We start from the raw sequence: 13,153 nt of genomic DNA, 5'->3' as shown, positions 1-13,153 counted from the left end.
GATGAACACTTGCATTGCTTCCCTGTCTTGGCTATTGTAAATAATGCTACAGTGAATATAGAGGCGCATATATCTTTTCAAATTCATGTTTTCATTTTCTTCAGATAAATACCCAAGCAGTAGAATTGCTGAACTGTATGGTAGTTCTATTTTTAATTTTTTATACTGCTTTCCATAGTGGCTGCACCATTTTATATTCTCACCAACAGTGCATGAGGGTTCCTTTTTCTCCACATCCTCACTAGTGCTTGGTATTTTTTTTGTCTTTTTTCATATTAGCCATTCTGACAAATGTGAAGTAGTATCTTATTATGGTTATGATTTACATTTCCCTTAAGATTAGTGATGTTGAGCATCTTTTTGTGTGCCTGTTGGCAGTCTGTATATCTTCTTTAGAAAAATGTTTATTCAGATCCCCTGCTCATTTTTTAAATTTAAATTTTTTTAAATTTATTTATGATAGAGAGAGAGAGAGAGAGAGGGGCAGAGACATAGGCAGAGGGAGAAGCAGGCTCCATGCACCGGGAGCCCGACGTGGGATTAGATCCCGGGTCTCCAGGATCGTGCCCTGGGCCAAAGGCAGGCGCCAAACCGCTGCGCCACCCAGGGACCCCCACTGCTCATTTTTTAATTGAATTGTTTGTGGGGGTTTTTTTGGGGGTGTTGGGTTGTATGAATTCTTTATATATTTTAGATATTAGCCCTTCATCAGATATATCATTTGGAAATCTTCTCCCATTCATAGCTTACCTTTTCATTTTGTTGATGATTTCCTTTGCTACCTTAAAAACTTTTTAGTTTGATATAGTCCCATGTGTTTATTTTTGCTTTTTTTGCCCTTGCCTGAGGAGACAGGTCCTACACACACACACACACACACACACACACACACACACACGTACTGCTAAGACCAATGTCCAAGAATTTACTGTTTATGTTTTCTTTTAAGAGTTTTATGGTTTCAGATCTTACATTTAAGTCTTTAATCCATTAGAGTTTCTTTTTTGTATATGGTATACAAGTGGCCTCGTCTCATCCTTTTCTATGAGGTTGCCCTGTTTTCCCATCACCAGTTATTGTAGAGACTATCTTTTCCCCATTGCACATAATTGCCTCCTTAGTCATAGATTAATTGACCATATAAGCACGGGTTTATTTCTGGGCTCTCTATTCTGTTCCATTAATCTATTTTTATGCCAACATTATATTGTTTTGTTCTGTTTCTTTTAAGATTTCATTTATTCATGAGAGACATAGAGAGGCAGAGACATAAAAAGAGGGACAAGCAGGCTTCTAGCAGGGATCCCAATGCAGGACTCGATCCCCCCAGACCAGGATCATACCCTGAGCTGAAGGCAGACGCTCAACTGCTGAGCCACCCAGGTGTCCCTATGCCAACACCATATTGTTTAGATTACTATAATTTTGAAGTATAATTTGAAGTCTGGGAGCATGATACCTCCAGTTTTGCTATTCTTTCTCATGATTGCTTTGGCTATATGGAGTCCTTTGTAGTTCCATACAAATTTTAGGATTATTTGTTCTAATCTGTGAAAAATGCTGTTGGTATTTTGATAGGGATTGAATTGAATCTATAGATTGCTTTGGGTAGTATGAACATTTTAATAATATTAACTTCTAGTCCATGAGCATGAAGTATCTTTCCATTTATTACCGTTCATGACCTGAGCCTAAGGCAGACTCTTAACCAACTCAGCCACCCAGTTGTTCCTCCAGCTTTGCTTTTCTTTTTCAAAGCTGCTTTGGCTATTCAGGGTCTTTTGTGGTCCCATATGAATTTTAGAATTCTTTGTTCTAGCTCTGTGAAAAATGCAGTTGGTATTTTGATGGGGATTGGATTAACTCTAGATTGCTTTTATTCCTTCGTTGACCCATTGGTTGTTTAGTAGCATGTTGTTTCAGGCTTCACACGTTTGCATTTTTTTCCAGTTTCAGACTTGTTTTATGGCTTATGTGATATATCCTGGAAAATGTTCCACATGCACTGAAAAGAATGTGTATTGTGTATCTGGATTGAATGTTCTGTGTATATTTGTTAAGTCCATCTGATCTAAGGTATTGCTTCAGGAATTTTCTGCCTAGATCTATCCATTGATATAAGTGGGTTGTTAAAGTCCCCTACTCTTACTGTATTACTGTCAGTTGTTCCCTTTATGTCTCTTACTATTTGCCTTATATATGTAGGGGCTTCTATGTTAAGTGCGTATGTATTTACAATTGGTAATTCTCTTGTTGGATTGACCCTCTTATCATTACATAACACACTTGTTTGTGTTTTCTTACAGTCTTTATATTGAAGTCAATTTTGTCTAGTAAATGTATTATTATCCTAACTTTCTTTTTATTTTCATTTGTATAGAATATATTTTTCCATCCCTTCATTTTCAGTCTGTATGTTTCTTTAGGTCTGAAGTGAGTCTCTTGTAGGCAACATAAATGAGTCTTGTTTTTGTTTTTTAAATTCATTCAGTTGCCTTTGTCTTTTGGTTGGAGGATTTAGTGCATTTACATTTAGTACATTTACATTTAAAGTAATTATGGATAGGTACTGATTGCCATTATGTTGTTTTCTGTTTGTGTTTGTGGTTCTCTCTGTTCCTTCTCTTGCTCTCTTCATTTGTAATGACTTTCTTTAGTGTTATGTTTGGATTCCTTCCTCTTTATTTTTTGTGTATGTAGTATAGGTTTTTTTTAATATTATGAGGTTCATATATAACAGTGTAGGTATTAGCAATCAAGTTGATCACTTAATTCAAACACATGTGGAAAACACTATTTTTACGTTCTTTCTGCCGTGTTTTATGCATTTGACTTCATATTTTACATCTTTTTTTTTTTAAGTTTTTTTTATTTATTTATGATAGTCACACAGAGAGAGAGAGAGAGGCAGAGACACAGGCAGAGAGAGAAGCAGGCTCCATGCACCGGGAGCCCGACGTGGGATTCGATCCCGGGTCTCCAGGATCGCGCCCTGAGCCAAAGGCAAGTGCCAAACCGCTGCGCCACCCAGGGATCCCTATATTTTACATCTTTTTGTTTTGTGTCTCTTTTAAGTAGTTATTACAGATTTAGTTAATTTTACTACTTTTATCTTTTCACCTTCATGCCAGCTTTGTAAAAGTCTGATCCACTACCTTTACTATATGTTTGCTTTTACCAGATATTTTGCTTTCATAATTTTCTAATTTTTCTTTTTGACTTAAAGAATTTCCTATAAAATTTCTTGTAAGGCTAATTTCATGGTGATGAACTCCTTTAACTTTTTGTTTGTCTGGTAAACGCTTTTATTTCCTTCAATTCTGAATGATAACCTTGCCAGGTAGAATATTTTAGGTTGTAGGGTTTTTCCTTTGAACATTTCCAGTGTATCCTGCCACTCTCTTATAACTTGCAAGGTTTCTGTAGAAAAGTCCACTGATAGTTTTATGGGAGCACTTTGTACATAATTAGTTGCTTTTCTCTTGCTACTTTTAAGATTCTCTCCTTATCTTTAATTTTTGACATTTTATTATATGTTTTTCTGAGGACCTTTTTGGGGTCATCTCGTTTGGTGCTCTCTGTGCCTCCCAGATCTGGATATCTGCTTTCTTCCCCAAGTGAGGAAAATTTTCAGCTATTATTTCTTTAAATAAGATTTCTGCCCCTTTCTCTCTGTCCTTTTAGGACCCCTATATTTCAGGTGTTAGTCCACTTGATGTTGTCCTATAGGTCCCGTAAACTATTCCCATTTTTTTAAATCTTTTTTTTTCCTTTTTACTGTTCAGCATGGGTGATTTCTACTCTATCCAGATCGCTGATCTGTTCTGCATTCTCTAATCTGCTGTTAATTTGCTCTCGTGTATTTTTCATTTTGGTATTGTATTCTTCAGCTCTGATTGGTTCTTTTTTATATTTTCTTTCTCTTTGTTGTAGTTTTTACTGTAGTCGACTATTTTCCCAAGTTCAGTGAGCATCTTTATGACCATTACTTTAAACTCTTTATCAGGTAGATTGCTTATCTTCTTTTTGTTCAGTTCTCTTTCTGAGGTTTTGTTTTGTTCTTTCATTTGGAACATATTCCTCTGTCTCTTCATTTTGCCTGACTCTCTATGTTTGTTTTTGTGCATGAAGGAGCTCAGCTACATCTCTTGGTCTTGAAGGAGTGGTCTAATGTAGAAAGCATCCTGTGGGACCCAGAAGCACAGTCCTCCCATGGTCACCAGAACCAGGACCTCCAGGGGCATCACCTGTGGGCTGTATGCCTCCTTCTGTTCTGGCTGGGATGTGACTGCTGTGGTCTCACTGGTGGGCAGGGCTAGTCCCCAGCACATTTGAGATGTCCAGTGGAGGCTACTGCAAGCATGCTTGGGGAAGTCTAGTCCTTGTTATGGCTGGCTGTAAGACCCAACTATTCTGGGTATGCTGGGGGGCAGAGCTGCTCTCCAGCTTAAGAGTGACCTTGAAGGGGGGCCCTGGTGCCAGTTGAGGCCACTTGCCAGGTGTGGTGTGGTGAGAACCTACTGTGCAGGGGAACTGTTCCTGGCTGAGGCTGCCTGTGGTTGTGGCTGGGTAGGAGCAGTTTTGGAGGGAGCACCAGTCTTGGCTGAGCCACTTGCCAGTTGTGACAAGGTGGGAGCTGCTTTAGGGATTTGCTTGTCCTGGCAGAGTCTGTCCATTAGGCATGGCAGAGTGGGAGCATTATGGAGGGACACTTGCCAAGGCTGGCAGAGGTTGGGTATGGCAGGTCCACAGGGGAACACAGGGCAGGGTGAACAATACTATCAAGGTAGGTAGAGAGTGTTAGAACTGGCTCTGGCTAGGAGTGGGCCAGCTAGGTAATAGGAGGGCAGGAAAGATGGTGCCTCTCCATGCTTCTGTTCCTGGAGAAAATTCCTAAAGATTCCTGTCTCTTGTACATGTCCTGAAACTCATCAGTGAAGCTCCTTCACATATGACCAGGTAGTTTTCCATCTTATGCCTCTGGCCCAGTCCCCAAACAAGTGAGCTTGTACACAGGTCCTTTAAGAGAAGAGTTTTGGTTTCCCATACCTCCCACTCTCTTAGAGGTAAGCCCAACTCATTTTCAAAGCTCCTGGAGTTAAGCTCCACTAATTCTCAAAGCCAGACATCATGGGGACTCATCTTCCCAGTGCAGGGGATGTTAATGTGGATCTTGAACCCCTCATTCCTCAAGGACAATCTCCATACCTGTGATATTCCTCCTACTTGCAGGTCCCACATTTGAGGGTAAGGGTCAAGATCACATCTCTACCCCTCCTACCACTCTCAGTGTGGCTTTTTGTTTATATCTTTAGCTGTGGAATAATGTTCTGCTAGTCTTCAGATCATTCTCAGAGAGGGTTGCTTTGTATATAGTTGCAGCCTTAGTGTGTCTGTGGGAGGAGTTGAGTTCAGGATCCTCCTACTCCACCATCTTGATCACCCACTTACCCATTGACTTCAAAAGTTCTCATTTTCCAAAAAGAATTTATCCCTGTTGAATTATTCTCTTCACCTTTGTATGGAAATGATGATGCCATCTCATTCCTCTTAAGGAAAACAAAAACCAATGTGATAGAATTGAAAAGTTCAGCCAGCAATGGTGGGAGACCCATGAGGGAACCGAGGTTTAGTTTTGCCCTCCACCCCAGCCTTGGGAAACCTGAGGAACATCATCTGACCTTTTCCCTGGGTGACCCCCTGAAGCCTGCAAAGCATCTCTCTGACCCAGCTGTATTTCTCTGCTGTCTTCTTTTTTTCTGATAGGGGAACATCTCCAGGCAGCATGCTTATCTCCCCCAGAGATTCATTCCTGAGGAAGAAACCTTCAGTATTGTGTTTGGAAAGGGCTTTTCTCCCATTTCCATATTTCCTTATGCTGGTTTGTTTTCCCCTCAAAATATGTGCTTGGATGAGAGATTGCACACAGTAACAACGAGCCCTTGTCAGAGGAGATAGTGCTATACTTAGAACACATAACTGTTTAAAATGAATTTGGTACATTACTGCACCAAAAAGTCTGTCATACTAGAAAGTGAGGTGGGGATGTGTAGAAAATAAAATATAAACACATTACCAAAAATGCCCAAGAGTATGAAAGCTTAGGGGTCCTTTGTTGATATAAATATATAGTAGTTAAAAAAAATTACCTAACAGTGTTCTGTGACACTATTTTTGTCTCTGACATTCAGGCAGCTCATACAGGCTTTGTTCTAGTGATTTATACTAGAAGCCTATAATAAAAATGCAGCCTGAAATCATGCAGTTGGGTACCATTCATTTTTCTTCCACGGACAGTTCCAGAACTTTAAAAAATTGCAGCAGACATGTAAAAGCTCCTCCCTCACAGGAAATGCATGGCCATCCATGGCATCTGGCCCTCTTGGCTTTATGGAGTCATTGGTGATGCTCTGAAGGTTTCTAGATTGGTTTTATGGGTATTAGAAAAAAATGTCCAGGAAGATATTAGGGGGTCATTAAAAATAAGAACAGCTTCTCCTTTTGAGTCAGAACTTGTATGTTGATTGAGAAATCAACATACAAGTGAGATAGTTGGAGGTGAGCATGTCAGCTTTATTACCAATAATACCTTGATTGAAAAATACAACATAACATATAGCCAAATAACTTCTAGTACTTTCTGCTTAAGTTGAACTGGCTCCCCAGAACTGTAGGCTTTTCACTTGTAGGTAAAGAGCCTGTTTCTACAGAAGACTTCAGATGTCCACACTGGACCAGAATGTATCATCTCTGTGGGCATGCTGATTAGAAAGAGTTCATATAGCTTTATTCTGATTATTTGTACTAGAGAGCTGTAATAAAAATGTTCAGCCAGAGGGGCCAACCCACACGTGCATGGTATCTTTTCCCAAAGTCACTAGTCAAAAAAGTCACTCCTCTTTTGGGGACAAAAAAAGTATGGAACAGATTGCAAAACCCAGCCACATGGTAACATGGAGGCAAGAGAAGAGAGAATGCCCACTTCTACCCTCAAAAGCATGAGACAATTTTACTGTGTCTGCATTGTATCTGAAAGTAGATATGAAAATACTCTTTATGGATGGGTTGTATGGAATTCTTTCTCCATACCACAAGTGAATATACTTGTCATCTGAGACCATTGGGATGGGTCTTTCTTACTTGGTCTTTTTTTTTTTAATGTTTATTTATTTATGATAGTCACAGAGAGAGAAAGAGAGAGAGGCAGAGACACAGGCAGAGGGAGAAGCAGGCTCCATGCACCAGAAGCCCAATGTGGGATTTGATCCCGGGTCTCCAGGATCGCGCCCTGGGCCAAAGGCAGGCGCCAAACCCCTGCTCCACCCAGGGATCCCTTACTTGGTCATTTCTATATGTATTTTCAGCTTCATATTTGTATGGTGGCAGGGGGTTAGAGGCAATAGTTGTCTATTCTGTGTATACAGCAGCATCTCAGAGAACTTTTTTCCTGAGCTCTTTTTAAAATCTTGGCAAAATTGGGAAGTCATTTTGCTGTTGGCATATCAGAGATGACAAACGCTCAGCTTGGTGATGTTGGCATAGTTAGTGTAGTCAGGCTGGGCTCCTCTGAAGAGCATTCTGTTCCTCGTGGAAGAAGGTTATTGCTAGTGAGCCTTCATGTTTTCCACCCTTCCACCACTGGTTGTGTCATTATAATAAGGCCTAGAACTGCTGGGACAAGGAAAGTGAGAATCAAAAAATGTTAGCATTTCCAGGAACCTTAAAAGTATTCTGTTCCAAATTTTGATGCATGACTCTTCTTTTACAAGTGTAAAAGCAAGAAGCATAGTCAATCAATCAAGGGTCTTTGTCATGCTCTGCAGTTTTCTTAGAAGATGCAGACAGGCAATAATATGTGCTTGTCAATAGTGTCTTGAATTTTCAGTGATGTTTGCCAACTCATAGGCCAACCCAGTGAGCAAGGTCAGGGGCTCCAACCCCAGCTGACAGAAGAAGAAACGAAGGGCCTTGCTGACTTGCCTAAGGACACAGGGAAGTCAGGAGCCCAGTTAAAAATAGAAGGGAGAGTTGCCTGGTTCCCATTCTTAGCATAAAGTACCAGACTTCATTCCCTTCTGCAGGATTTGCTAATTGTTCATTTGCAATAAAACATAACAGGGAATTTTTCCTTTATAGCTGGTTGTAAACATTTAAGATGCCCATACTCACTCATAACCTGTATTCACTTGTCATAGCCAGCCAGCGACCTTATTTGCCTTATTTCTTTTTCTCTTCCATTTCTACATCTATGAACACAGAGAAGTTAATGTCTATGAAAATACTTTATAAAGTCTCAAATGGCCTGTAAATGTTTTTTGGTATTATTATGATACTCATATTCTTAACTTTGCATCATTAAAAATATAAATACTTCCATTTCCTAGTGGCCAGTAAGGTTGGCGAAGAAAGGGGGGTTGATAAACATTTGTGTAACACTCACTGAAATAACTTAAGGTGGCACATGTCACAATAGCATGCATTTAATTAAGATGAAGTTCTCAATCATAGATGTTTTTCAGAAATGCATAAATTGAGAAATTTCATGTGTGATTTATACAATGAAGCCACAGAATGGAAGCATCAACTGAAAGTGAGATACTCATATACAGGTTTGGGGGAAGCTAAAAGTATTTTCAACCAGAAACTGTATAATTGGGGAAGATCATTTTCCTATCAGGTAAAAGAACAAGTTGTCTTTTCTTATTCTCCATTACATGTGTGTGAGCCATATGCAGGACTTATATACTTATATGTAGATAGTAGAGAGCTCCCTGTTAATAGATTGTTCACATTCCTGGAGGACTGCACCATACTTCAGCACCTATACAGGGCCCTGATACGTCCCACTTAATTAGGCACAAGAAGGTTGTAGAGAGATACAATATCTAGAATGTTTTCTTTCTACAGCTGATTTTCGGCCCTGGTGAATACAGGCTTCTGATACACATGTACAGCTTATGAGTTAACATCAGTTTAAATAGCTCCTGCCTCCTCCAGGCTCTCTCTCCCCACCCCTTACAGCTTGTAATATCTCTCCATCCTCTCAGGGAGGAGAATTATCTACTCCTTTCTCCCGCCTCCACACTTTTTATTTTGAAGAAATTCAAACTTCTGAAAAAGTAAAAAAAAAAAAAAAAAAAAAAGTACAGTGAACCTCCATCCTGCACCTAGATTGTTTTTTCCTTTGGATGAGTCACTTGCGAGTAGGTTGCAGACATCATGGCACTTCATCCCCAAATATCTCTGCAACTATCTCCAAGGAACAAAAACGTTCTCTTCTGGGATCACTGTAAAACGATCACACTAAGGACAGCTGACAGTGATACAGCATTAGCATCTGAGACACAGTTCATATTCATGCTCCCATAGTTGTCTCAGTATTATCCTTTGTTTTCTTCTCCCCTGTCCAAAATCCATTCAGAGATCACATGTTGTGTCTACTTGTTATGGCTCTTTAGCCTCATTTTCTTCCTTTTTCCTTCTCCTTTGCCTCCCGCCTTCCATTCTTTTCTTTTTCTTTTTCTTTTTCTTTTTTTTTTCAGGATTGATTGATTGATTTGACAGAGAGAGAGCCAGAGAGCACAAGCAGGGGAGTGGCAGAGGGAGAGGGAGGAGCAGGTTCCTTGCCAAGCAGGGAGCCCCAACGTGAGGCTCTATCCCAGGACTCTGGGATCACTGCCTGAGCCAGAGACAGATGCTTAACCAACTGAGCCACCGAGGCATCCCTTTTTCCCTTCCCTTCTTTTAAGTCCAGGCCAGTTCTTTTATTATCTACTCCTGAAGCAAAGATAATTAAGAAAATAGGATGTTTTGCTCTATGAAAGTGTGACTTTTTTCCTTTTTAATCTGTTAACCTCCATGATTTCATGGCTTGCTGTGAAGTCTCTACTGAGATGCATTCCAATCGGATACATAAAACGAAAGACAGTTTTTTTGTCCTAAAAATCTGCGTCCTGATAGACTCCTCCAAAGGCTCATTCCTCAGGACATGCCTGGGACTGATGAACACAGCAGGTACCTGTGTCTCTAGGACTTTGCTTTTGATATTCACAGGCATTGCTCCACCAGATGCCCCTATTCATACCAATGGTGAATACCCAGCTAGCATTTCTTAGAGTTGGGTTGGTTCAGGCCAGCTGTTTGATTTTTTAGCAAGTCAGATCTTTCAACATGATACTAACCTTTTATACAAAGATGAAAGTAGATCTCATTCTGAGTCATTAGAGCTTTTCAGTCGTGAAATTAATGTTTCTTACCTCTATTACTGATTACTCTTGAGGTTTCACTAATAGGAAACAGTTTGTCATTCCGTTGAATTTCTCCAGGTATAGAATCTTGTGAGTAGCTCTTTCCGCCATCTCTCCGAGCTGCCACAATGGTGCGCATGAACGTCCTGGCAAATGCCCTCAAGAGCATCAACAATGCTGAAAAGAGAGGCAAGCGCCAGGTTCTTATCAGGCCATGCTCCAAAGTCATTGTCCGATTTCTCACTGTGATGATGAAGCATGGTTACATTGGCGAATTTGAAATCATCGATGATAACAAAGCTGGGAAAATTGTTGTGAACCTCACAGGGAGGTTAAACAAGTGTGGAGTGATCAGCCCCAGATTTGATGTACAACTGAAAGATCTAGAAAAATGGCAGAATAACCTGTTCCCATCCCGCCAGTTTGGTTTCATTGTACTGACAACCTCAGCTGGCATCATGGACCACGAAGAAGCAAGACGAAGACACACAGGAGGGAAAATCCTGGGATTCTTTTTCTAGGGATGTAATTCATACGTGCAAATAAAATGCCTCAATGGAAAAAAAAAAAAAAAGAATCTTGTGCGTAAATTTTAAGATTAGAAAAGACTTGGAAGTTTCTGTATGAGGGCAATCTAAAATGAGTGGATTTGTATGTTTTAGCCTTTTTGACATTAATATATATATTTTAAAAGTTATAAACAAGAGAAAAACAAATTTCAGAGTTAAAGTGAGTGGGGGAGAACTTTCTCCATTAAAGATTGTGGTCCCATCTCAAAGTTTTGTTGGAAAGGAACAATGACTTAAAAAAATATGATTCCTATATCTGCTTCATGCCTTCATACATCTCTTCTCCACAGAATGTCTTTGCATTTCAGACATCTCTACTGTCATAGAAGACAGGAAGTCACAAATGTGTGGTGGACATCAATGAGATGAGGGTAAAAATTGGCTCTTTTAATTGATTTATAACTATACAACTTGTTAGAAGGTAGTTCCTTTCATTTGAGAATGGGAGCTTTTTCCAGCCACAGGCAAGTGTACAATGTTATCCAGGAAAATTTTGTTACACCATAAAATAGAAAATGAAGTAATATAAGCTTCCTGAGGCATTAAGAAATATGATCTCCATTGCATTGGAGATAACACACTAATTATCACAAAAGGTGTTGGCTGTCATTTAAGGGGGAAATATTATATTGACATAATACATAATTTCAGCAGCTGTTGTTCCTTACTTTAGATTGTAAATCTGGACTAATGGATCTATGGAGCTGTTTAGACCTTTTCTCATTAGAGTCCCTTGCCTCCTAGAAAAACTTGCCCATAAAAGAGTCAATTGAGATGGGCATTTTGTATTTAATAACATTTCCATTCTGAAATTAGTATTTTATAAATATCTACCATGTATTGAGTAATTTTATTTAATTCACAGAACAATCCTGCAAAATTACCATTCTTCTAACAGATAAGGAAACTGAGAGAGGTTAGGTAATTTGTGCAAGGTTACACAGCTAGTAATAGTAGGGTTTAGGTTCAGGTCTTTCTGACTTAGTTTTGTTCCAGTTTGTCAGTTAGTAAAAGTCTTCTCATAGATCAGTTTGATTGCAGTTAGTAATGCCAAGTTAATAAGTGTTGGAAATGCTGTGGGAAACAGAGACCAGTTAATGTGCACGCCCAATCTTGCTTTTTACTGGCTGCCAGCCACTCTTGAGCCTTGTCTGATTTGGCAATGTAGCCAAGCATGAGACTTCACAAATGAACATTATAGTAGCTGGGTCACTGGCCTTCAACTCCAAAGTGAAGTCCAAGCAAACCAGGATGTGTCGTGTGAAAACTTTGTAACTAGGAGAGAGATAGGTCTAGAATTGCCAAGTCTCTTCCTTCTTTTTTTGTACAACCCAGAGGTCAGTGTTAGATCTTAGTGTGCCAGTGATCTGTAGAAAAGCAAGAAAGATTGCTCCAGTTCTAAAGACCAAGCTAGTCTGGGCTAGTCCAAGCTGTTGGTGACTGTGGGCACCGGCTCTAGCCACCTGACCTTGCCGCATGGGCAATAGGCAAGAGGATAATGGAATCTCAGCGGAGGAGAGTGCGCCTTCGGGCACTTAGACCAACACAACATCCTTGCCTTTGATCTTGACCAGTTCTAGGGAGTGGAATTGGTACAAGAGAATAAAGATGAGTCTTGGAGCTGAAAATGGTGAAAACTGCCAAACCATACCCTTTATTTAAATAAGAATTGTTTCCTGGGAAGTGGATATTTGAGAATGAATATATATATATATATATATATATATATATATATATATTACATTGAAGTGGATATTTGAGAATGTATATATATATATATATATATATATATATATATATATATATGAAATGTTAATTAAATGTGAAAGAGGGATTTAAACAAAAGAGAAAATACAGCATTCATTTTCTCCTAGGCAGTGTCCATGTTTAGGCATGAGGATCATGTATTTATGTGGACATATCCCTATAAATATTTAATATCTGCATAAAGCTAGTAACTTTTGATACTAAAATTTCACTTTAAAAAATTATCTTACCTAACCAGTTTTCTCAAGTTTAATTTTCATAGCAAGAGTGTATGTATTTGTTTTGAGTGATGATCAAAGAGCTCAGTGGTAAGAAGGGATGTGGGGTTGAGGAAATGGGACAACAATTTTCTCTACCATAATGAAAATTTATCTGTGTAGTAACTTTTTCTTTGAATGTGAATTAGAAGGAGTTCATGCTTTGAGATAAATTTACGGTTAGCAGTAAGATAAAGGCCCATTTTACTGCCTTATTTTTACTTAATCAATCTTAATTACTTCCCCTCCATAAATTAAAGCATTTACAATGCTATATCTTAATCATCAGATTTGTCATAGATAGCATTAGTTT

The 13,153-nt window shown here is 39.2% G+C and overlaps 2 protein-coding genes across 3 annotated transcripts in view; both read left to right on the top strand.

Annotated features, from left to right (window-relative positions):
* Window positions 1-13,153, top strand: part of GATB (glutamyl-tRNA amidotransferase subunit B) — an 89,880-nt gene that overhangs the window by 14,886 nt on the left and 61,841 nt on the right. The window lies entirely within an intron of this gene.
* Window positions 9,509-10,824, top strand: LOC112654687 (40S ribosomal protein S15a-like). Its single transcript, XM_049094215.1, has one exon. It carries the CDS (start codon window positions 10,376-10,378, stop codon window positions 10,766-10,768), a length of 393 nt encoding a protein of 130 aa, XP_048950172.1. The 5' UTR covers window positions 9,509-10,375; the 3' UTR covers window positions 10,769-10,824.

This window comes from Canis lupus, chromosome 15 (assembly GCF_003254725.2).
Source record: "Canis lupus dingo isolate Sandy chromosome 15, ASM325472v2, whole genome shotgun sequence".
In the NCBI taxonomy this organism is placed as follows: domain Eukaryota; kingdom Metazoa; phylum Chordata; class Mammalia; order Carnivora; family Canidae; genus Canis; species Canis lupus.
Note: the sequence above shows the minus strand (reverse complement) of the source record. Positions and strands in the feature narration are given on the sequence as shown.